The sequence below is a fragment of the Myripristis murdjan genome, chromosome 2 (assembly GCF_902150065.1).
Source record: "Myripristis murdjan chromosome 2, fMyrMur1.1, whole genome shotgun sequence".
In the NCBI taxonomy this organism is placed as follows: Eukaryota; Metazoa; Chordata; class Actinopteri; order Holocentriformes; family Holocentridae; genus Myripristis; species Myripristis murdjan.
Genome location: NC_043981.1, coordinates 11792501 through 11817507, shown reverse-complemented (window position 1 = coordinate 11817507; position 25007 = coordinate 11792501). Strand labels below are relative to the sequence as shown.

The following is a 25007-nucleotide window of genomic DNA, read 5'->3' as shown; positions in this document are numbered from 1 at the left end:
CCCTCTCTCCACTCTATAGATTACTTTTTCCTCTGAAGTGTCATAGACTCATCCCTTTTCATCACAAGGTAGGCAAGAGAGTGGGAAGTCTCTTTCCTTAGGGCCTTGTGCATTCTGGCTTGGGGTTTGGGCGGTAAAAAAAAAAAAAGAAAAAAAAAAAAAGAGAAGCACATTACATAGCAAGCAAGTATGCCAGGTATGCCTTAGCACGGCCCACGGAGGTGATGCCAGTTAACACTCAGGTGTGGTTTTGGCGTAATCCTGATGTGATAAATTAACGCTTTGCTCAGCTTAGTACAGCAGTGCAAAAACTCACACTTGTACTTATTACATTAAGGTGTGTGTTTTGAGGCTGGTGACGTGGTGTCATCACATAACCAAGAGCCAATTACCCGCCTTCCCTGCCTGTTGCTGAATGTGATACACACCCTCGCTGACACAAACACACGGACACACACAGAGAACAGTGTCAGCCGGGTGAACAGGAATGCGAGCGGTCCCTCAGGTTGGACCGGTTTTTCTGGCAAGGTGTTAATGCCGCTGCCCTGACAGCTCAAGTGCAGCTGTGCCCCGCTGGTTTCAACGTCTCCATCCCATATGTGCTGCTCTGTTGTCACAACACCAACCATACACGCCTCTATGGTAAACATTTCGAATGCTCACTCAGAAAACACACATTTCTGGCCTGCCTATGTTAAAAATACCAGTTTCAGTGGATCCTTGTGGCAAAATAAAGTATCAAATATATTTTAACACCTAGATTTTGATATTGTAGGGATGACTATTAGTGCTTTCATGAGATATTCACACAGGATTTTTGATAAATAATCATTAATAATGTGAATATAATGACCAGGCAGGTAGAGGCAAATAACAGAAAAGGTAAAACTTTATTGTGATGCAGCCTTTAAACCCAAGAAAATACAACACTCAAGCCATATCACTGTACTGCGACATCCACAATATCTAGTTTCATATCACAGTATCAATATAATATCAATATGTCGCCCAGCACTACTCTGATTCCTGTGTCGCATTGTGTGAAAATGGCAACCCATTTGTAGCCCAGTTTGATGTAGATTACTCGACTTGCTCTATCTCCCACAGTTCTGGCTCCGCTATTATGGGCCCATGCACTTTTGAAGAAAGGGAGATACTGGCTTTTTTTTTTCTCTCCATGTGATTGAAATCCCTGCCTCTCCCAACCATTTGTTTTAAGAGAATGGACTTGGCCCCATTGTGAAAGCCAGACACCCTCTTTTGTGCCCTGTAATTCACATTTGGATGCAGCGGAGCAAGAAGGAGCCCATTGAAAACAGGGCTCAGTGATACCACAGAAGCTGCTCCCTGGGTCTCCGCCAAACTCATTCCAGGCTCCAAGGCGTATAGCCTATAGCTGTTAATTTAGCTGGTAATGTAGTCTTGTGTTGCTCTGGACAGATTGCTTATTGGTATGGGCAGCTCCTAATGGGCCATTTTCGACTGCACACATTGTTAGAAACGATAAGACTTGTCAAAGATTTTTCTCTCTGTCTGGTGTCTAGGAATTCCTTTTTAATAGGAATCAGGCGAAAAACAGAGATATTTAGTTGAAGAGACTTAATTTAAAACAAGGGAGCCCGTCTAATAGGATGAAATCATACACTGTTTCACTTTATCTTCATAATTCGAGCCATTAATCATCAGCGTCATCTTGTTTTGTGCACAGGCATACTTCTCTTAGGGATATGCACGGCATCGCCACAATAGCCTGCGTGTACAGGGTCACAAAAAGGGGAAGATGCTATTGTGCCGGTACTTCTCTGTTGATATTGTTCAGTAAATGGCACACAGATTTCAGATTGCAGATTGGATGAAAGTGCCTGTTCTCTTTGTCAGTGGATGGAGCGCCGGGCCGAGTGCAGTTCCCCCCAGTTGGGGGTGTGTGCCTGCTCTGACCCCTGTCTTCATGGTGACAGTGAAACTGGCCTGGAATGCGCCCACCGCCGCTCCCCACAGAGCAGAAAAAGTGGAAAGTTCCTATCACAGCTTTCCTGTCCCTCTCCACCCGCCCATTCATCTGGACAAACTGTGCTCAATAAATCCAGTACGTGTAGGTCATCTGCTCCCACCTCTCCCATAAACAGGGTTCCTCTGCAGGTCTGGAAAAATATGAGTTTTCTCTCAATCACTTTTGCCCAAATATGGTGTTTAAAAGTGTGAGTATCCTGCAACAGGTCTGCAAAACATGGACAAATATGATCATGAACTGTGTGTTATATACACTCACTGTAATTTCCCATGGTGTGATATTTGTTGTGGAGGATAGTATTCATTATGGAGCCATTATACGGCCAAGGTGAGTCATGTTCGCTATACATTAGTTCAAGGTAAACATTGACCAAATACTTCATATTCAGTCAGGAAATTAAGATTTGGAAAAAGCATGAAATTTAAAAATTGAAAATGTGCAAGAGCCCTAAATTGGTTTAAACGGTTACTGATATGTGTTGTTGCTGGAAGTGAGTGGCACAAATAAAACGGACCAAGTCATTTTGTTTTGTTTTGTTTGCTCTGCTCCTGCTGCCGGAAAGATAACCAGCGCAATTAAGTGAAAAAACAGAGCAAATGATGGTTGCATAGTATATTACAGGCAGTGTTTTGTTGCTTCTGTCAAGGTTGGCCCAGGTTACGAGATCTTAACCCAGAAGAATGCCGAAGAAAGATTAGAGACAATTATGTGATGCAGCAGTTTTCATTGCCGTGAGCAAAATGACTTTGCAGGGAGGAATAGAGTCACAGTTCCTTGCTGGAGTTTGAGAAACTTTTAGTGGCTGTGTAAAATGCATTATGGCTGTCTTGGCGAAAGCTGATAGTCACCCCTATGTAAGTTATTGTAGACTGGAGCAAATACTTTTGGATTAAAACAAGCATTGTTCCTTAGGAAACAGATAATATGCTTCCCACAGTCTGCATATTTGGTGTCTATAGTTGGTCTTGTGTATACAGTCTTAAAGGCTTTTGTTTCAGTACAATGAGTGCTGCTCGGCACCTCCAGGATTTCCTGACATTTTTCTGCTTGATTTTTGTGATGGTTTTTCTGAATTTATTCTTTTTTTTTATGCGTGCTGAAAATGAAAGGATTTCTGAAAGCTGAGCATCACTGCTCAGCGTAATGAACTTCTAGTTGACATGTACTGCCATTACGCCGCGTATCCTGCTGAAATAACAATGATCTCTGCAGTGTTTTCTCTCTGACCTTGTTGATGAAAGAGGAGATGTGATATTAAACTTTTAAAGTGTAATTCGAGCTGTGCTATTGATTTTTGTAACATTTACTAACTGCTTCCTCTGCTCTTTTCTATGTGCTGCGTCCAGCGTGGCGACTATGCAGTGAGTACCCACCATGTGGAGTACTATGAGGGAGGGATCCTGGACATGGATGACCTGCTTGCTGACCTGGTGGAGGACAGAGACAAGGTAAGGGAAGGGCGGCTGGACCGACGGATGTTTTTTTTTGGGATGCCGTCACACTTGTGGCTCATTTCCATCAGTTCAAGCGAGAGTTCAAAAGTTAACTTTGTTGCTTCTGGTGATTTCAGGATCACACTGCCCAATTACAAGTGAACCACAGCTTGTAGCCAAAGGTCACATGGAGAAACAAGTAGGCTAGCTCATTTAATTGACAGTTTTGGTAACCCGTCACTTGCATGGTGTGTGGATTTTGGCAGCCAGGGAGCAAAATAAATCTGATTCCAGTCCCTGTAACTTCAGCTGAGCGTGACTGATTTGTCTGTGCTCGCCCTCGTTTTCTAAATTAAGAAAGTAGCAGTTAAGACGGTCGTGATTTCCTTTTGGATCTCCTGTTGAGTTACTTTCTCACGAGCCACAGAATGCACCGTCGTGTGACTGGAAGAGGGCTAAACACAAATTTTTATTTGGTGTGCAAAGTTTGTGTGGCACTGTCATCTTTGGAAGCAAAACCAAATGAAACAAGTATTTTCCCCCAGAGCTCAGCTTAAAGCTCACTCATACCAAGCCTGTTTGGAGAAGTTTATTCAAGCTCTGGTGTGTTTACTCTTCTGTTTTGGCCCATTAAGACCGGTGACTATTCCATTCAAACTTGGTTTATACCAAATAACAGCACAAGATTCCTGAATAAAAAGGGTCTTTGGCCAAACTGTGATGTGCTTCGTTAGGAGGGAGAGCTTTCTCTAAACCTAAATTCCAAAACCAGCCTCAAAATGCCAGGTTTTGCAGGTGTAACGGTGTTGACCTAACAGACAGCGGTTCCCCATGCTTTGGAAAACCATGTGAAATGAACCACGCTGCTTATATTCAGCAGTTTCTTCATCTGTTCCTAAGTGGTACGAGCACCAGGAAAAAAAGGTTAATTGTGGCTTATTATGCTTAGCTTCAGTTTCATGGACTGTAATTGGATTTGTTTTGATTCTCTCCTGCTGCACAAAATCTTTCCCCTCACGGGATGACGGGGTACCAAAACTTTGCCCAAGTAAATGAACTCTTTGCGAGTCCTCACGACAAACACGAGCCCAGATGAGCTTGCAGGCGGGTGGCGTGAGGCTAATTGCATGAAACACCTAAATGCAACAAAGTTTTGGACCCAAAGAAAACAAGCTGTAGGTGGGATCGCTCTAATCCGCTGCTGCACGCGGCGCCGTGAGCTCGCCCTCACGTTCTCATCTCGCACTTTCTCTCTCTCTTTTTCTCGCCTTTCATCTTCTCTCTCCGCTCTGACCCATCCTGTCCTGTCTCCGTGGTTTTCTCCCAGAGCTCCCTCCCTCCGCCTCTTCAACAATGCAGAATTGAAAATGTTGGAATGGCGGCGGCGGCGTGTGATTTAGCTGTCATGTTCATTTGCAACAAGGCAGATGAAAAGGCGACCATTTCTGGGGACTTTCATGCGTTTTCTTTGAAACAAGTCGGCCATGTGCAGAGGGGAAGTTACTCGGAAACCGGAGTGATGTAACTTCACAGGATTCACAGGGTCGGCAGCCGAGGTTCACTGTATTTCACGCACACACACACACACACACAGACGCAGAATGGCCCAGTTTCTACAAAGAGCCAATTTCATTTCCCTTCCTAATTTCACATAATGCATTCCTAAGATGTGCTAATAAACTGCCCGACATCCATATTCATGAGCCCCGGGCCCAGACGAATGATGAATTACCAACACTTAGTCAGCAAGAAGGCCAAATGAAATGGAAATGGAATATTCAGCCGACCCTGTACAGTGCAATAACAATTGGTGTTTAAGCCAAGCGAACAAAGGAGCGCGTGTGCGGCTTTGTGCGCACGAAGGACTGCAGGTTTGGCAGAATACTCGCAGAAAAAGCGGGACACAAGTAAATAATAGATGTGTGAACTCCGTGGGGATCTTCACTGGGAGAAGGAAGGAGAAAGAGAAAAAAAAAAAAAAGTTTGTGCAATCACAGAGAACAGAGGTTTCGTTTTTCCGGCGTTGGTGGAGCTGTAATCATAAGAGCAGCGTCTCCACTTGTGAGTCGCCGATTTTTAATGACTCACTTCCCCCCCCCCCTCCCCGACCCGAAAGCTCCCTCAGCATCTCGGAGACGGGAGCGACGATGATGAAGAAGTGGCGCCGGGACATTTTGATCTCATTCTTTCACCGAGGAAAAAAGTTAACCTGTCGTCTTTCTTTCCTTCTTTCCTTCTTTCCTTCTTTCTTCTCTTGCCGTGGTTGCTTTGTGATCACCGGCTGTGCTGAGCAAACGGGATCCAGCTCGCACCATCCAGGAATTGTCCTATTTACCTTTGTTTCTTTACTCTCTCTCTCTCTCTCTCTCTTTCAGTTTCCCCCCCCCTCCAATCCTCCAAACGCCCCACCGCTTTCATCTCAATTCTCATTTTTATCCTTTTGTTTTTGCCGCTGATGAAAAGATAGCAGAGTAGGAGTAGGATGCGCGCACGTGACGCCGCCGCCGCCACCGCCGCGTGCCAGTCAGACGACTTATCTCGGAGCTCGCGAGCGGCGGCGGCTCTCGCAGATTAATGAGCCGTGCCTGGCATTTTTGATTAGCCCGGCTTCCTTTTGTTTGTCTACGTTTTTATTACCTCCCCACCGTGGGCAGATTCTATCTTTAGTGCCTTTTTTTTTTGTCCTGTTATTGTGGCCGACTCTGTTTCACCATCAATCATACGGGAGTGGCCCCATTGTGAGGGCCCTCCACCGCACAGCGTGGGCCCTGTGTTAGCCGCGGATGCTAATGAGAGATAATGGCTAGCTATTTGTACGCTTAGTGGTGAGTGTTGCTGCGAGTCCAGACCTCTTTATCTGGGCCGGCCCCTGACTATTATTCAATGCACACACACACGCATGCATGCACGCACACACACACACCTCGGTGATCCCCGCCTCCCGCCCCCCGCCCGCGCCGAGCGATGGGCAGGCGTGTAGCGTGGCATGTTCGCGTTTGCGTGTGCGGAAGGAGCGCCACTGGTGGTTGATGAGGGTGGAGATGAGGGGGCGGCTGTGATTTGATTACAGTGCTGCCCCCCGCATCCGTGACCTGCACACACACACACACACGCTAACACACCATCGTACACGAACACACACACTGTGTTCATTAACCCCCCATCTCGAGACACCGGCCACCAGCCTCCTCATGAATATTAATACCAATCTGATGAATGTGGAGCAGGCCATGGGGTGTTGGCTTGTGTGTGACCACATGCACACACACACACACACACACACACACACACACACACACACACAGTCAGACACAAAGAGTGCAGTATAAAGGGCACTGCTGTAGCTCAGTGGTTCCATCAGTCAATTACAGTGTCTGAAGTTCACCTGCTCTTTGACCCTGGATTTTCTCTGTGTGTGTGTGTGTGTGTGTGTGTGTGTGTGTGTGTGTGTGTGTGCGGTGCAGCTGGTGGACACATTGACCTGTCAGCCACCCCCCCTCGTCACGCCGTTTTGGCAAAATCGCCCCAGTTCAAAGCCTGGCCCACCTGTTTTATCCGCCACCTCGGTGTGTGTGCTTCGCTGCGATCCCTCTAATCAATCTGTGTTTTTCTCGTGACTCGATGATGATGTCGGAGCCCCAACACGCTGCTTTCCTTCCTTTCCTTTTTTCCTCTTTTTCCTCTTTTTCAACAGTTGTCAGCAGATGTACTGCTTTATTTCTAACGCCCGTTTACGCCGACCACAACTGTCACTCTCTCCCGTTTCCCGCTCCTTTGGGATCCTGAATTAGCCGCGGCCATTACCCCCCATACGTCTCGTCGGCGCACAGGAGCTGTCAGCCACATTCAGAGCCGGCATGCCGTTAACATACAGGCTATACCGTCGGCTTCAGGCGCTGGGGGCCGACTCGTCATTTTCAGGAAGACTTTCCGCCGCCTGGGCTGCGAAGTTCATGGTCGACGGTGCCGGTGGGCTCCGCCGAAATGAGAATTTTTATAGATGATGCTTGATTAGGGGGCCATCTCCCCATCATCCCTCTCCCCGGTCTGCATGCTGCAGGAATTTGAATATTGAACTGGTGTGTGTGAGTGAGTGTGTCCTCTCTTGTCACGCTGATCTCCTCTGGAAAGGGAATTAAAGTCAGGGAGCATAGCGTCTCCTCATAAGTGGACTGTCACTCCTCATTCCACACACACACACACACACACACACACACACACACATAGACACATGCACATGCGCTACTCCGTGTGGACCGTATTCAGGGGGGGAAAACACATAAAAAACTCAACCTTCCATCCCGCGCAGCCAAACGAGAAATCTCATTTCATGGGAAATTTAATGACAAAAAAAACATCCTAATGATTTCCTCCATCTCTCTTTAATTAGCCCTTTTTAATTACTGCGTCTATGAGAAGTCCATGCCCCTCCAGTACTGTCTCTGGCTGCTCGTGTGTAAACGGTGCGGCTGCATGTCCCAGCTGATCTTCCTTTGAAATGTCAGCTACTTGATTGGGCGGGGGGGGCCATCTCCCATCATCCCTCGCCTCTGCCTGCATGGTGCACGTGGAGGACACGCAAGGCTACAAACACACATACACTTCAACACACACACTTTGTTTTAATGTTCTTTCGCTAAGTTTATATTTGTGGTTTCATTGCCATTTAATGCCTTTTATCATCCGACCCTGCAAACACGCATGAGGTGACAAGTCTGGATGCCCTAAAACTGTAATTTGCTGACATTTCTGCGTTCCAAACCTTCAAAGGCCACATGATTTTTTTTTGAAATGCAATTCTAAAGATGAGATGTTTCCCAGATCAGATTGCTGTGCGTCCACTCTTGACCTGAAAATACGTCTCATATGTCTGTTATGGCTGTGTTTACTTTTAGTCTGCGTTACTTTTTCCTGCTGCCCATCTCCATCTCCATCTCTTCACACCGCCGATACGCTGCACATCCTGGCTAAGTCGAGTTCAGGTGACAAAGTCAGCCTGACAACATCCATGTCTCGTTTTAAAAATCAATGGGACGAAAAGTCAATTTTTGTGATGTAATGCATGCCGGGCGTGGTCTTATGATAAAAGTTGCATTAAAAGGATAAATGTAACTTTAACTGCTGTCCGAAATGTGCATACTGTACAGGCGGGAAGCAGAAATAAATCCAGTCAGAGTATATATGGCCTGGCTGAGATCACAGATATGTTTTGGTCAGTGCAGTAACATAGCAATATGTTTTACAATGGAATGCACTTGGTACCGTTTTATCATTAGTTTGCCCAGCAGAGTCCAGATGTTTTGTGTAGCGGCGTGTCACCGCGGAGCAGATGGTGCTGCAGATTGTGCGAAGAAGCTAAAGGTGCAAGATGCAGAAATTGCCAAATTCAACTGAAGTGGGGACGATTAGACGCACCTGAAACATAATGTGGATTATGCACATAATTTGATGCTTGAGTCCTCGTGGTTTTTCCTTTTCGTCCGGACTCGCTGTTCAATTACATGCTCGCTTCAGTCGATCCTTGGCAATTTTGCAAAGTGTAGCCATACCTTTTGAGTATCCTGGTACATATGTTGACGACAGCTGTTTGATTATGATGTCGATATTGATATCAGCCCCAAAAATCAAGTATCAGTTGGGTTCTACACATTTTCAAGCCAAGTGTGGACATGCAGACCTCACGAAGCCCAGTCTTAAGAATCACTCTGACATTTCAAGTGTGACTGTAGTTTTTAATGGAGTTGGATGCGATGGTGTCTCATGCTCCCTGTAAGGTGTGTAGGATGATTTGCCACAAGTCATTGATTGTGTGTCAGATGTCAGACTCTTTGAATTTAGGACAGCTGACAATAAGGCATTACTTAAAATGTGCTAAACCAGAAGGAAAAAAAAAAAAAAAACCCTGTAGTGAATTGCGAAGTGATTGCGAGACTCAGACGTGCTGATTAGCCTTTGACGCTCGGTGACATCTCGCTCTCTTACCCCCATTCTCTCCATTCACCGCCGCGGCGAGCCTGCTTTTGATTGGCATCTGAATAGCCGCATACCTCCGTACGGCGCATGAATGGCCGGTGATGAGCGGGAGCAGCAAGTTCAAGTGTGCTGATTAGAAAATGTCACACACATGCTAGCCTAATCATAATCCATACCCTCTTCACGTTCTAATCATGATCCATACATCCTCGTCTGTGTAGATTGAGTGCAATCAACTCTATGCCTGTCTGACACATGAATATTAATCAGAAATCGTCTATTTTAAAATTGCCCGTTGGGCTAGCATGAATGAGCAAGTATTACTTATTGACATTATGCGTGTTATGTTTGGATAATTGATTTTTTTTTTTTTTTTTTTCCCAGGCCAGGTATTGCTCCTGGCTGGCCAGTCGTTTCTTCAGTTTGTCTCCTCTGTTGAAGGCCAGAGGCTCCGGGCACGTCGATTATTTCAGGTTTGATAGTCTGAAACGAAATGCCACCAAGTAAAAAAAAAAAAAGATAATGAATTTTAAGTTCAGTATGACATCCTTAGTATATGAAGGGTTTCTCCAAGTTGTAAGTCAAATGCAAGAGGACGTTCTGTGTAATCCCGAATGAGGATGAAATGTCTTCCGGATTATGGAGAAAGCCCTCTTGCCTTTGACTTCATGACCTGGATGACTGGAAACCTTCATTGATATATGAGGGGAAACATTCAAAAACAATGTATTTCCATTTTGAAATCAGTGTTGTCTGATACTTCCAATTCATATTTTTAAAGACACTGATTATTTTCATTCCTACACGCTCCTATCTCGCAGGTAAAGGTGAAAAAAATATTTTCTATGATGAGATCTTTCACGCCTGAAGAGTAGGTGTCGAGTTGGGTGTATTTTTTGTGATTTATTCTGGATCACAATGGAAATAAGTTCATTCTTTCTTTTCCGATCCTCTGAGGTCAAACGTACATGAATCTTTTTTAATATAACACATGATGGATATTTTTTTTAACTTATTAAGTCGGACCAAATCAAATTAAATTGTTGGTGCTCGGTGGTTGATGGTTGTGGTGCCCAGTGTTCTCCAGCTCCATAACCTCATAAAGTTTAATTGTATTTATAGGGTTTTATCTGTAACTTGTGCCAGAGTTGTGCTCGTTGTGCAGCCTGGCAGGGTTAAATCACTCAAGCTGATTTGATCATATCTCATCAGCCTCGACCTTGATGCAACCCCTCCCCCGCCATCTGAGCACAGCAACACCTGATTATATTCAATTAAAATCCCCCCCACCCACCTTCGCGCTCGCACGTACACACATACGTCTTGACCTAAACCCTTCTGATTGCAATTGCAAAGACAGAACTCGAGGAAGGCTTAAGGAAAAACAATTCATGCTGCGCTGTTCTGCTTTTCATTTAACGGTGCGCACACCGTGGTTTCTCATAAAGTCGCGCACTGGAATTTTAATTCCTTTGCATCATCCGTCGCTCTACCTTTCGACTTTGAACGATGGCACCTCTCCAAAGTGATTTGTCAGTTCAGTGAAGCAGAGGACTGGGATGCAGCTAGGATAAGGTCTGCTTCTGGATTGTTTTCTCTGCTCGGATGTCGGTGACTCGCAGAGGCCGCACTAGGTCACCGTACTCTCAGATGCCCTCTTGCCCCCTTGGCGTTTCCCCCCGTTAATCTCACATATTCTCCCTCGCCCTCTGTGTCAGCATCACACCACCCATTAGCTCCTAATGGGGCGAGACGGTCAGGCTGCAATCCGATCTGCTTTGGTCTGGCAGGAGAAACCTGGGGAGGCGGTGGGGTCGAGGGCAGAGGGGCACCAACGCTGTGGACTCACTTCTCTGGTGACACGTGCACATAATCAGCATGTGGGAAAGGAACTGGGAGACATTTTGCTGCCCTGTTCTCTCTTTTGAATTAAGGTTAGACTGATTGATCAGTTTATCAAAGTATCAGGATAATCTCTACACTGCAAAAACTCAAATCTTACTAAGAATATTTCTTATTTCTAGTCAAAATATCTTATTACACTTAAAATAAGACATGATCACCTCAGAAGTAACTTGTTTTTAGACAGTTTTCACTTGTTTCAAGTGAATTTTCACTTGAAAATTTGCTTGTTTCATTGGCAAAATTTGCAAGTGTAAAAAGTGAAAAGTCACTTGAAACAAGTGAAGGTTGTCTAAAAACAAGTTATTTCTTAGGTGATCATGTCTTATTTTAAGTGTAATGAGAAATAAGACAAATATTCTTGGTAAGATTTTGAGTTTTTGCAGCGTAACGTGTATTGAATATCAGTGTGTCTGTGTCTTCCCTCTCTGATGTGAAGCAGATTCATCTCTAGCTCTTCTTATCTCCACCAGGCAGCAGCCTGGAGGGTGTCATGTGTTTGGTTGTGTGTATCTGTTCGCAGCTAATCTTGCATGCTGTTTGGCCCATCAGCTTAATATTTTTTTGTGCACAGTCATGACTGGACGATCAAGGATCTCTTGTTGTTCTGGTCTAAACCTGTGAAAACCTGTTTTTTTTTTTTTTTTTTTTTTTACTGCAGTGTACTGCTAAATCCTCAGCTGGATTTTCAGGTTCAAGGCTTAAGCTCAAGTCCGAGTGCTGGAAAAGGGGAGATATGGCAGGCAGTGGCTCCATATTTTCCCTTCTTCTGTTAGGCGAAAAAAAAAAAGTGTTTAGGAATTGGGGTTTTGGAATTATTCCTGTCCAGATTTGCGTGCCAAGGTAAGACAACACGCCTGGCGGAGATCTGCACTCTTCTGGTTTTGAGAAAGATTTCAGTGTCATTTGACAGTTTGTTTTCTTGTTTATTTTTTGCACACTCGCTTGCCAGCAATGTCTTAAAAAAAAAAAAAAAAAAAAAAAAAAAAAAAAAAAATGAAAAGAAAAGGGAACATGAGCTGCTGATGCTGGCTTCAAATGAGAATTTCACTAAGCAAGCTGATGGTTACAGCTTGATGTTATTGAGTGTCTGTTGTGTGTATTTGCTTTATCAGTTTGACACAGCGGCCTGCAGAGCGGCTAATCATATCCAGCTAATGATCTCTTATAGATCAACTTTTTATAGCAAGTCTACTCTCTGGCCTAACCAGCCTCCTGCCATCTGTTTTCCTAGATGACATTGCCCCAGCCTGGCATATGTGTGTGTGTGTGTGTGTGTGTCTATATATATTTGTGTGTGTGTGCAAGAAGAAGAAAAGAGGAGATGGGAGAGTGATGTGCCTGTTTTCCCTCTCCTCAGTGAGTCTCTGCTCACTCCAACTGCTAATAACTCAAATCAGCAGAAAGTCACACTCCCCTGCATTTGTGTGTATGTGTGTGTGTGTGTGTGTGTGTGTGTGTGTGTGTGTGTGTGTGGTAGAGAAAGTGTGTCACAGTGTGGTGTCATTGCAGCCAGAGGATAAATGCTTGTAATAGTGGATCCAAATAATTTATATTTAAATATTTGATATTATACAGACGCACACACACACACACACACACACACACACACACACATACACACAAATGCATTATTTTTATTATTCATTTTTCCTGCTTCTCCCCATCATCATCAGGCTGATTGGCTTAATGAATGGAGCTCTATGGACGGTAATGTGTCTGAATAGGCCACTCGAATTATTAGCCAGCCTCTGTGGGGTGAACACTTCTGGAAGAGCGCGCACGAGTGTTTTCCTTTGCATATGAATACAAAAGCACAAAAAAAAAAAAAAAAAAAAAAAAGATTAAAATCCAGGAACCACCCAAGTCCTTTGACCTTTATTCTAAGTACCCATAGCATTTTTGGTTTTACTGATCTCTTTAGAAATTGTCAAAGCAAACATGCCATTAAAATAACAGGTTGACTGAAATAGTGCTGAATATGTAAGTCAGACATGATCGTGATCTAATGTAGTAAAACACAGTGGATGAACCATAATTTGAGCATGTATTTATTAGTAAAATCCACTCACTGATAAATTCTGTTCCAGTGTTGCATGCTGTATTTATATTTGTCAGGTTTTGTCAGTCCCGAATGTGTTACACCATGTGCCAAGAAATATGCAGCTGAACCTGTAATGCCGCACGTGACGTCATTTTTAACGCGGGCAGAGCGATCGAACCGCGTGCCAGTTTTCCTCGTGGTTAGCGTTGTTTTCATCTTGATCGTGCGCAGACGTGGGATTCACCTGACAGACAAAACACACACACACTGACCTTAAACAGCAAGAAGGACGGGGCTGCGCTGACTCAAATGCAATGCAGTAAAGCAACAGTGTCACATGATCAGTTTGGTGAACGCATGGCAAGATGTTGAACTTGTTTTAAGTGTAGAAGCTGATTTACAGTGAATGAAAGATGAGCTGGTTTCCTTTATAGATGCACAATGAGAGCTGGCGGTGCAGGTCAATGTAAACACGGTGCATTTTAACATGACTTTCCTTCTTGATTGTGTTGTGTCTGAAACAGCCTCCTCACCACATAGTTATGGATGGATGCTACTGTCACGCAGTGTTTTGTATTTGCGAGGTCAGTAAAGATATAATGCAACACAAATCTTGATTTTCCCTCCAGGCTTTGATGCTGAGTCAGTAAGTATCTAATAAGGTGTGTTGGTGTGAAGATCTCCAGGTGAGGCTTTTCCTTTATTTATTTTTTCTTACTCTCAAACACCTTCAGGCTATGAGCGATGTTGGCACATTGGTAATGTATAGTGATATGCTGTGTGTCTATATTTATTTTAATTTTATATATAAATTAAACAATGCTTTATATGCTGCAGAATGATATTCAGGACTTATCGCTCCAACACTCACAACAGCGACTCGGCTCTGCTCTCGATGTCCTGCCTCTTTATAACTGAACCAAACTATAAGCCCCGAGTGGGCCTCAAGTGTCTCAGGTGCCTATTAAGATACTTCACATCCATTAAGAATCTGCTAATTACAAATTAAGAGATAATTACGTTCCTCCTCGCATAAATCAAACTGCAGGACGGTGCAGCCACACACACACACAAAAAAAAAACACACATCTCAAAGGAAACAAGAAATAAAATCGAAAAACTTCAATCATAGACGAGATTGGCTAGGTTAAATGTATTTATAGTTATTTCAGGTGATCAGTGAGTTGTCTGAGAGCCAGGCGAAATCTTAGTATTTTGATAATAAACATTCAGGCATCAGCTATATGCAGCCACCATTAATGGGAAGTGGCCATGCAGGCTGAAGCAGCACACTTCAAAGTTTGGATATAGCCGCCCTCATTGTACCACGGTTCCCACTGGCCTGGGAATTCCTGGAATATCATTGGATTTTAGGGGTATTCCAGACATAAAAAGTCAGGGAATTTTGTGAATACATTGAGAACTGAGGGAACATTTTACAAAAGGGTCTCTTTGCAGGAATACAGCAGAATGTGTTTTCCATTTTGTGCTGTTTTCTTAAAATTTACGAGAAAACCAATAACAAATCAATAAACCGAGACTGCTTTGAGCTGCATTAACAAATCAGGGAGGAATAACATTTTTTGGTGATGGAAGTGCTCCGGCTTCATCAGGTGGATTCGCAGGAAAAGCTGTGGAGATTCACAGCCACAGCGCGAGGCCCTCGGGGTGTATCGATCACACACGTGCCTCGACGTAAACAAAGTGTGAATCGCCCCTTTAAACCAGAGGAAACTTCACTTCAAAGCTCGATGCAGACAAAGAGGAGGGCGAGTGCCTGGCAGGAAGACAGGAGTGACGTATGAAAGTCCAGTGTCAGGGGAGGGCAGATGGAAGGAGGAGGTGGAGGAGGAAGGGGAGTGCAGTGCGAGCCACAGGTGAGAGGGCTCCAGCCTCGCAGCTCTGAGTTAATCACTCCTTCCATTTCTCTGTCAGATCCCGGGAGGGAAGAGGGAGGGAGGAGGAGGAGGAGGAGGAGGAGGAGGAGGAGGAAGAGGTGGTTGGAGGGAGCAGCTGGCTTTGCCGCGGCCACAGGGAAAAGAAAGCTGATTATTAGGCTCTGGCAAGGACTTTTGGGGAGGGGAGCTGGAACGTGCGTGTGTGTTTTTATGCGTTTTTTGCATCGGAGTGTGTGTGTGTGCATGTCTATGAAGATGTGTGTGTGTTCAGGTGTGAGTGTGCTTGCTTTATGTGCATGTTGATGTGACTGTGTGCACATTTGCAGGAGTGGGTGTGACTGTGCACGTGCGCACACATTAATCTGCATCTTTGAGTGAGTGGGAATGAGTTGCAGTGTGTGCATGCGTGTGTGTGTGTGTGTGTGTGTGTGTGTGTGTGTGCGCTCTGTCTACAGATGTGGAACAGCAGCAGTGATGTGTTTGCGCTGCTGGAATGATGAACGACTGGGTTTGATATTTGTGCTGCCGGCCTGAGAAATTCGAGGCCTCGAGCTCCCCCGTCACCGCCATCCTTCGCTCTTACTCCCTAACCCACCCCCCTCCTCCTCTTCCACCTCCTCCTCCTCCTCCTCTTCCTCCTCCTCCTCGTCCCTCTCTCCCTCAGCCTCTCGGGCATGTGTGATTTATGAAGAGTTTACCCTCTCCCTTTATGAGTGTGCATAAATAATAATGCAGCCTGTCACCGCACATACCCAGGGCCGCCATACCTCAGCTGGTGGCTCGCTGTGCACACGCCTCAGTGTGTGTGTGTGTGTGTGTGTGCACTCATAGTGTGTGCATTCGTGTGCTCCATCACTGCGGCTGAGGCGAGCTATGTGGGTGTTTGGAGCAAACGAGAGTGAGAGTGAGAGGGAACAATAACACTGCCCTTTTTACCTTTTTAGCGATAAATCCCACGGCTAACCTCTTTAAAAAGCAGCTTTACATGTTTTCTTTCCTCTAAAGGCTCCGTCTTGGGTTTATCCTCGCCTGTATGACTGTGTGTGTGTGGGCGTGCAGTCACCTGTGGGCGTACAGAAGGTGGGCGCGCGTGTGTGAAACGTATGTGCATAGGTGCTGTTTATTTTCCTAACTTTTGTATGCGTGTTGCTTTTATGTAAGCGTGCTATGTTTCCTCGCATGTGAAATGGGTTTGTCCTTGTGTGTTCAATGTGTTTACAGGGAAAAAAAAAAAAAGTTGACTTTGTGCTGCTGTGAAGTAACCCTCGAGAATATACTCGCTGCAAATCAGCTGACTGCGGGAAAGAGCACAGCGCACGGCTCCTTCCACTCTGCCTGTTTTTATTTTATGGAAGTGGGGTTTTATCTAGGTCATCATTCGCTGGCTTGTTACGAAGGCAGATGCTCACACACGCCTTCGCCAGCAGACAGAGGATGCTGCTTTGGTCTGTTTGCCGTGCAGATCTGTCGACGTTAAGATGCACCAAAGAGCCGTTTTGTTCCGTATGGAAGGTACGAGCTGCTGTTTGGAGCCCCTGATGTGTCTTCAAACGGCAGTAAAAGGGCCCGTTTAGAGGTTCAAGCAGAGATGGCTCGATGAAGCGTCACTTCGCCCCACAAAGACAATCTGAAGATCCACCATTTTTAGTTTAGTTCCTACCTCACCACGCCGTGTGTGTGTCTGTCTGTCTGCGCACCACAGTTCACACATTTGCAGTTTCCAATCTTAAACGCTGCAAGTGTGATTTACCTGTGTGTGTATATGCATGTGCATGTGTGTCTACAAGTGTGTGTAGTGGCGGGCGGGACCTGAGCCAGGTGTGTGTGTGTGTGTTCCTAGGAGGTAATCCCCCACATCTGGTAGTGTGCTGTATAGATCCAGGCTGGAGTAGAGGCAGGATTAGCCCTGCTCTCACCGGTAATACAACCAATTTTCTACTTGTTTAAATAACACAGGCCAAACATTCCACTGACGGCCCCCTCGGTGCCTTGAAAGTGTGTGTGTGTGTGTGTGTGTGTGTGTGTGAGAAAGGTTGGTTGAATGCATATATTTCCTCTTGATCAAGGACACATTTTTGATACACATGTCTGTCTGGTATTCTTTTGCACGGGGCGGTCTGAATGAGCGCCTGTGTTTTCGTGTAGGTGTATCTCTTTGTGCATCCTTGCATATTGTGGGATGTCCATTAAAGGGCAAATCCACGCTTAAACACAGCTATAGCCTGCCTACCTCTCACTGACGTGTCCAAACACAGACGACAAGACATGGCGATACGTCTCGCACGGCTACAATTTTTGAGATATCTAAAATATCAGAGTTAAACGTCAGGTTTTGGTGTCAGTCTGGAATCAAAAAGGAAAAAAAATATCATAGAAAATGGAAATGAGCTGCTTATTTCCTGAAATGTTCTTCAAAAGTCTAAGTCCTCTTAAAGAAATCATCCAGTATCACAACTGCAGCTCTTTTCTTTTATTTCCATTCCAGTTTGTTGTGAAGCTTGCCAGTTTTTTTTTTTTTTTTTTAAAAAGCGCTGTGTAAATAAACATGATGATGAGCAGGTCTGAGAGGGTCACTCTCTCCGCTGCGCGAGATAAATGAACTTAAACCAGAAGCAGAAATTGAATGTTGGAGTGTATTAATGGATGGGCGGTCCTCCACAGCTTTGGGCTCTGATGTGTGCCAGAAATTGCAGATGAAGTAAACAAAGCACAAAAACCAAAAAAAAAAAAAAAAAACCCAGAGGAGCTTTGGTGAAACAAGCATCAGGTAGACAGCCTGTGTTTTTTTTTTTTTTCCACTAAACAGCTGCTTTATAGGCTACTTACACTTGAGTTTGCATTTGGTCCATCAGCTCTGACAGTAGATCTATTTTCTACTGGAAAACTGACGAGTCAGGCCGGTGTCGGGATTAAATCATGGGGTGCTGGGCTGGACCGGCGCTTAAGACAGAGGACATCAACAGAGTAGGTGTTCCTTCAGTGCGTCCTGGGACACACGTCTGTTTACACTGCAAATGCCATGTGGACAAAAGCGTCCCGGGCCACCTCCGAGTGTGTCCTGAGCAGTGTTGGGACCAATTACTCACAAAACTAATAAGTTCCAATTACTAATTACTTCTGTAAAAAAGTAATTTTGATTACTACTCAATTACTGCTGCAGAAGAGTCATTCAATTACTGGGGAAAGTCATTTTTATGATTACTTTTTTTTCTTAGGGTTAGGGATAGGGTTAAATCCGCTTATTAATGCACATATTGCGTTTTGCGTTGCTGTTGCAGTGTGGACATTGCTATCAAATTTCATCTATCATTGTCAGTGTTGGGCACGTTACTTTGAAAAAGTAATTCATTATAGTTTAAAGTCGTGATGGCAGCTTGTCCGGGTGGGGAATTGAACCCCCGGTCTTCTGTATGGCAGGCGGAGATACTATCCGCTCTGTCGTCGGGGAACAAAATAATAATAATAATAATAATAATAATAATAATAATAATAATAATAATAATAATAATAACTTCGATTTATATAGTGCCTTTCAAAACACCCAAGGACGCTTTACAAAACACAAGCAATCAACCGACCGGTTTGAATATTGTCACACCGCTTTTTCTCCTCAAGATGCACATTTTTCGAATAGGATAATAAAATAATAATTATAATAATAATAATAATAATAATAATAAGTATTAGTAGTAAGTAATGGCTAGTAACGTTATTGTCAGTAACGGTAACGGCGTTGTAACGGGGGAAACAGTAGTTTCTTTGATTACTCGTTACTGATAAAAGTAACGCCGTTAGTAACGCCATCTCTTTGTAACGCCGCTGGTCCTGAGTGATCGGCTCTCAGGACGCGGTGAGGATGCATGTTGTGTACACCTGTACTTCGAGCCGTCCGCTTGTGATCGGGACGCTTGTTCATGCGAGGTGTGAAGAGGGCCCCACTGAGCTGGAAGTGCATGTGTCACGTTGAAGAAAAGTGGACACACAAAGCACAGGAACAGCTGGAATCATCACAAATTGATATCGACGTGCAAAAGGATCTTAAGGCGGACTTTTTTCCTGGTAAATGCCAGAACAGTCAGCAGCTACGACCTCAGCATCAGGGCTTTTCCTCCTGAACCGTGTCACTAAATCATCAGTGCCTGCTGGCTGATTCTAAGCGGCAAATGGCCAGTCGTCATCCTGTTACAGTTTAATTGCCTCTTTTTTGCATGACGCCGTGCCTAAGAGCCACATTCAGGTCAGTCAGCGGCGCCTCGCTCCTCTACACCTGTGCACCAAGAAATCCATCACAGTTTCCAGATCAGCTTCTATGAATGATTTCTGCTCAAGGTTGAGTGTGTCATTCATAAAAAGGGTCGGAAAGGCTTTGTTGTTTTTGGGGCGTTTAACTGGAACTGATCGAGTCGCCGGCGTCGGATCAGTCGGAATCCGTTTTGGTTTTTTGTGCAAAGTCCATAAGTCGACTTGAGTCTCGAGTCAGCTTGAGTTCTTTCACGTATCAAACACACACATCAAGTGAAATCCACAGGTATTGGAGGCTTTTATTTTTCTGTAACAAGTGAAGACGCTGAGAGAGTGTGGGAGATTTATTCTCTGTCAGCCAGACTGGAGGGTTTTAAAAAACTGATGTCTAAAATAACCTCTGTATACCTGAACTTCAGGAAATGAATGTGTGTGTGTGTGTGTGTGTGTGTGTGTGTGTGTGTGTGTGTGTGTGCATATATATATCGAATGTGTCAGAGGCTCTTTCTATATATGTGTTGTGTTTGTTTTGTTATGTGTGTTTTTATGTATGGTGGGTTTACTTTCTTTTTATATAGGTATATGTGTGTGTGTGTGTGTGTGTGTGTGTGTGTGTGTGTGTGTGCGTGTGCTCGAGATGATTGGGTTACCATGCTGCTGTCAGGATGCCGAGTGGTTCTTCTGAATTATGCATCCCTCGTTCAAACAGAGAATGAGAAAGAGAGTGAGACGAAGAGAAAGGAAAAGTGTGTGTGTGTGTGTGTGTGTGTGTGGGGGGGGGGGGGGGGTCGTAAGATAAATGACAACAGCACAAAAGCAGAGCATCTCAATAGACCGATGACACACACACACACACACACACACACACACACACACAGACACAGCCGGTGTTAGACAGAATGACGAGAGCGGAGAAGAAAAATGGGTTGATTAGTGCAAGCGGATGAAATGAGGAAGTGTGTGTGTGTTTGTTTGTGAGACTGTGTGTGTGTGTGTATATATGTGAGTGTGTGTGTGTGTGTGTGTGTGTGTGTGTATGTCTGTGTGATGTGCTGCTGCTTATGATAGTTATATAAGGGCTGGTGGCTTCCGTGGTGCCAGCATGCAGTTGTGCTCCACTAAAGCAAGGTGGCACTGTTTATCCTCTCTCTGCTGAGTGTGTGTGTGTGTGTGTGTGTGTGTGTGTGAGTGAGAGAGAGAGAGAGAGATAGAGAAAGAGAGAGAGAGGGACAGTACATACATGCTCTGTATGAAACATTTGTGTTTGTGTGTTTTTTCTTTTTTTCAAATGAAGGCATGATACAGTACTTGAACAGCTCTGTTTGCTTTCATGTTAGTGTGTGTGTGTGTGTGTGTGTGTGTCCATGCTGAGCATATACTTTCTCCCCTGTGTATAAGACAAGGCTCCTCACAGCAGGAGCTACGTTTGGCTAATTATTTTTTAGCGTGTACGTTTACCAGCAAATTAGTATTCTGGCATTATTCAAGGTATTCCAGTTTCCCTTTATGAGGCAGAGCCTGTAAGGATACAAGGATACAAGGATACAAGGATACAAGGAAGTTTATTTGTCATTATACAACAGGTCGAATAATGAAATTAAATTATGTAAACAGCAGATTCTGGTCAGAGCAGCTGGCAGAGCCTCATATTCAACCATCACAAACCCAAATATGATAAGAGGCCCGTGCTGATACGACCCCGAGATGCTTCACTACAGCAGAGATGGCAGTTTCTCCACAGCCTCGGCGGACCAGAATGCATTTCAGCTACGAGCCCTGGTGCATCATGAGGACTCTGAGGGAAGCGCTTACGGCGGGCGAAAGGCATTCTGGGAAATGTAGTCATTCACTAACTAAAGGAGAAGAAGCAGGTTGAGGGCAAGTGGGTGCACCAAGAGAAAAAGGGATATGCTGTCTTTAGTTGTTTTTTTTTTTGTTGTTTTTTTTTTGGTCAAAACTAGTATATTCCCAACCATATTGGCGGATATTGATACTTATATGCATTTTTTGTACAAATTTTAATACAAATAGGTTCATTTTTTCAAACAGGTCTTAACCCTTTATAGGGAACTCATTGAAATACTTCTGAAATTCAAAAAAACAACAACTGTAGACTGTTATTAGTGAACATGACATGACTTTATTACTTTTATAAAATTTTTCAAAAAATTTCATTTTCCTGTAGAAAATCAAGGCCAATGAGATTGGTTAAATGCCACAGTCATGTGACCTGGGATGTAGAGCGATCTTTGCTGATTGGCTGGGTGAAGACCAAATGATTATTGAACTAACTGAGACAGGCGATGGACGTGATATGTAAAATTTTTGAAATTATCAAAAATAGTCACTTGCCCGATAAAGGGTTAAGACACCTTTAATTATTATTTAAGTGAATATTATATTAACAATTATTAATTACAATAACATTAATTATGTTTTTTAAAATATTTTTAAAAAATATTTTTCATTTAATTCATGTTAATTTTGCTAATTTTACATTTAAGTTGTGAAAATCAAATATTATAAGTGACACTTCAAGAAACATGCGTCCTATAAGTGCCATTTTCACAATCAGTTAAATATTATTAGTAAAAACAGTCTAATACCCGACTGATGCTGCCTTTTACAGCTGATTTTGGCCGATGCCGACATTCTGCTGACACACTGGTAAACTTCACAATGAACACGGCAGACTGACGCTATCTAACGGAGTTGAGATGGTGGGTTTTTCCTTTACTAGCAGAGTGTGAGCGGCTCACCTGCTCAGCCTTTACTTCCCCATTTGCAAGTCGCTCTGGATAAGAGCATCAGGAAATCAGACCAAAGAGAATAAAGTGTGAAATCTAAAGTGACGAATGACATTGTGGAGTAATATTGGATGTGTGTGGGTGGATGTATGCGCCCGCCCACGCATTTTGTGTGAGAATATGCAAGATAAGTGTGTGTGTGTGTGTGTGTGTGTGTGTCAGCTTTGTGCTGCATGTCATCTCCGCTTTTCATATTTCTGCGTGGCAGGCAGTGTGTGCGGCAGAGGAGTTACATGTAAACAGTGTTTATCTCTCGACGTCACGTATGGCTTTCCTGCACGGTTTGATGATAGCCTTGGCTTTGCAACACACACACACACACACACACACACACACACACACACACACACACACTCTGTCACATAGACACACCAGCTAGTCCAGTCACGTTGGGAAGCACCAGTTACACACGCTACGTCGTGTTATTCAGACCATCTTAACATGACAATATAAAGGCCTCAGCTATTTGTATGTAGCGTGTGTGTGTGTGTGTGTGTGTGTGTGTGCGTGTTATGGAAATTAGACAAAGGGGTCACATTATTCTGCAGTAGTTGACATGCTGGCTCCCCAGGCCCATATCAATATCCCCCCACGGACGCAGCAGGAAAAATAACAAGGCGATTTGTTTTCCAGAATACTAATCACAGCAGCGTGGAGTGAGGTGTGTGTGTGTGTGTGTGTGTGTGTGTGTGTGTTTGTGTGTGTGTGTGTGTGTGTGTGTGTGTGTGTGTGTGTGTGTGTGTGTGTGTGTGTGTGTGTGTGTGTGTGTGTGTCTGCACGCTAAATAAACACACTTCTAACAATCCAAGTTTTTTTGTTTTTTTTTTTCCCAGTGTTTCAGGGCAGCAGGTCCCCAGAAAAGCAGATTGGCACTACATTTGAAGGGTTGCGTTTCCAACTGGTGTGTGTTGATTTTGAAAAATAAGCGGTGTCTCCTCACGCGGGACGCTCTCCCACAGATACGGAGGAGTTCATTCTCTTTCGTGAGCAAAGGTCTTTGGGCTGGCTGATAACTTCAACCGTATTTTATAATGAGACGTCCCAAAAAACAGAATGCTGTGCTATTTCATTAAATATGAATACATTTTATTACGTATGCCTCAGCACAGCAATTCTCTATCATAGAGCAAAATCTTGAAATAGTAAACAATTTGAATGGGAGTAATTTTTCACCCTCTGTACTTGGTGTTTTTTTTTTTTTTGCTTTTTTTTTTTAATGTTTAAAATGTATCAGCTGTTTTGGCTTCAGCCTCCAGACTGTGTGACTCGCAGGCTGCAGTAATAGAATCGCTGCAGATTTGCCACGAGCGTTTTAACGTGCTAACACGTTTTTTTCTCACCTCACTTTGACCCTCGTCAGCACCCGGCAGCCGGCATCAATATTGACACTGTCCCGAGTTGAGTTAACACCCTTTGGGTTGTGTGAACCTGGTTTCTGTGGTGTGCGTGTGCGTGCATGTGCATGTGCATGTGTGTGTATGTGTGTGTGTTTGCATTCTTGTACCTCTGTCCTTGTGAGATCTAGTTTGAGTTTTAGACCTTAGACCTGTCTTCAGGTTTAAGGTTAAGGTTTGAATTTGGATTACTTCCAGTCAGGATAAACATTATAACCGGGCATTTAGTGGAGAACTTTGGGTTTGGGAATGAATGTAGTGAATGGAAAGTCCTTATTGCGATTAAAAAATACATTTACACCGGACTTTCACGCCTATACTTCCCACTTGCTTTGGTCCAACTCTGGGCTGAAGGTGCTACTTCACTGCATTTTTAACATTAGGCAGTATGGACAAAATCAAACACCATGATATCTTAAATATCATAATAAATACCTCAATACTGATGTTGTGATGATATTATAGGGATGCCTTTTGGTGCTTTAATTAGATATTTACATGTAAGAGATATCTGATAATCAATCACTTGTATGGAATGATATGATCAAGCAAGTAGAAGCAAATAATAGAAGAGTTTGAACAGTCTAATAAATTTAAACACCATATCACCATATTATGATATCTGTATCAAAAATCCAAGACGATATCTCATGTCATGGTGTGATATCAGTGTATTGATATTGACAACAGTGCTGCAGCTCCAGAGCGATATTGGAGCCATGGAACATTAACAATGTAGATTTTTGTATTTTTCTGTTTCCACAGGCGAAGGTGTTGTGCAAGGTTGCCACCGAGTATTTTTAGAGGATTTCCTCACCTCATCCTTACTCCACATTTGTCCCTGACTCACTCTGGCAGCCCTAGCAGCTCCGTCTGGCAGCCTCGGGTGTCAACATCCGCTTTCAGCCCACAATGCACCGTGTTTTGGTTCACTTTCTATATAGCAGGGCTGGCTCGCAGTCTCACTTCTAATGAACTGCACTGCGGTTCACTTGGAGCCGGACTGAGTCACGACTTCTCAGGGACGCCGCGGTTTTCGCTCGTTCGGGGGCCTCGCCACAGTTGAAATTCGTGTCCCCGTCTCTCCAAACGAAGCGAGCCACCACAGTAAACACAGTTGGATTTAAGTGGAGCGAGTGGGACGGGTGTGAGAGAAAAGGTCCTTCTTCCTTTGGTTTCGGCTCTTCTGCAGCAAAGAGATGCTGATTTCTAGCGTTGATACGGTCTGTTTGATAGTGTCTCCCCCTGAATTGCTCACTTGGTGCTTTAGTTGAGAAGAAACAACAAAAAAACAAAGCAAATC

General features: G+C 44.1%; 1 protein-coding gene across 2 annotated transcripts in view; it reads left to right on the top strand.

The window, feature by feature from the left end:
- The window catches only part of pard3ba (par-3 family cell polarity regulator beta a), a 177102-nt gene that overhangs the window by 5108 nt on the left and 146987 nt on the right, over positions 1-25007 (top strand). For both annotated transcript variants that reach the window (XM_030073126.1, XM_030073117.1), the window contains one exon: positions 3358-3459. In XM_030073126.1, coding sequence (XP_029928986.1) covers positions 3358-3459 — 102 coding nt within the window. The remainder of the gene's footprint in view (positions 1-3357; positions 3460-25007) is intronic.